The sequence below is a fragment of the Merops nubicus genome, unplaced genomic scaffold, assembly GCF_000691845.1.
Source record: "Merops nubicus isolate BGI_N331 unplaced genomic scaffold, ASM69184v1 scaffold36442, whole genome shotgun sequence".
Taxonomy (NCBI): Eukaryota; Metazoa; Chordata; class Aves; order Coraciiformes; family Meropidae; genus Merops; species Merops nubicus.
In genome coordinates this window covers 1-644 of record NW_008594915.1, presented here as the reverse complement: position 1 = coordinate 644, position 644 = coordinate 1, and the positions used below count along the sequence as shown (strand labels likewise).

The 644-nt window shown below is 62.6% G+C and overlaps 1 protein-coding gene across 1 annotated transcript; it reads right to left on the bottom strand.

Moving 5' to 3' along the window:
- Positions 1-8: 8 nt before the first annotated feature.
- Positions 9-631, bottom strand: TIRAP (toll-interleukin 1 receptor (TIR) domain containing adaptor protein; the record flags this gene model as incomplete). The annotated part of the gene is made up of 1 exon (XM_008935907.1): positions 9-631. A coding segment is annotated over one exon (623 nt), but the record flags the coding sequence as incomplete, so codon positions are not given.
- Between the last annotated feature and the right edge of the window lie 13 nt (positions 632-644).

Sequence of the window (644 nt, the reverse complement as noted above, 5' to 3'; positions counted from 1 at the left end):
AGGGAGGCGTCCTCACGTACTCACAGCGCACGACGGTGTCCCGGATCTGCCGGAATCCGTTCTCCTTCATGGCCATGGAGATGTAGTAGAGGTTCCTCAGCTCCCTGGGGTAATCCTTCCTCTCCACGTCCTTCAGCACGGGGATGGTGCGGCCGTTGGCCATGGGAGCTTCGGCCAAGGCTTGGTGCATCTGGTACTTGCACCACGGGTCCTGGAGGAAGCCCGGGGTGATGAGCATGACCCAACAGTGGCTGTTTTGGACGGCGTCGCACAGTTCGGTCACCACCGCGCTCCCCGGCACCGCGTCCCGAAGCTGGAGGAAGCAACGGAAGCTTTCGGGTTGACCTTCCAGGTAGGACACCAGCTCCACCACCAGCTCCAGGTCCACCTCGCTGTGGCAGATGCAGACGTCGTAGCTCTTGGCCCACCGGGCGCTGGAGTTGACGTCCAACGTGGGCGACGGGCGGACGGACCTGGTCAGGCCCATGCTGGGAGAAGAGCTGGAGGATGAGGAGGAGGAAGGTGAAGATGAAGCAGAGCGGCTGGTGTTGAGGCTGCTCTCCACCGAGCTGGACTTGGGCTTGTGTAGGAGCCTCCTAAACCAACCTGTGGAGTCGGAGGGATCGGGGTGAGGTTTGGGGAGG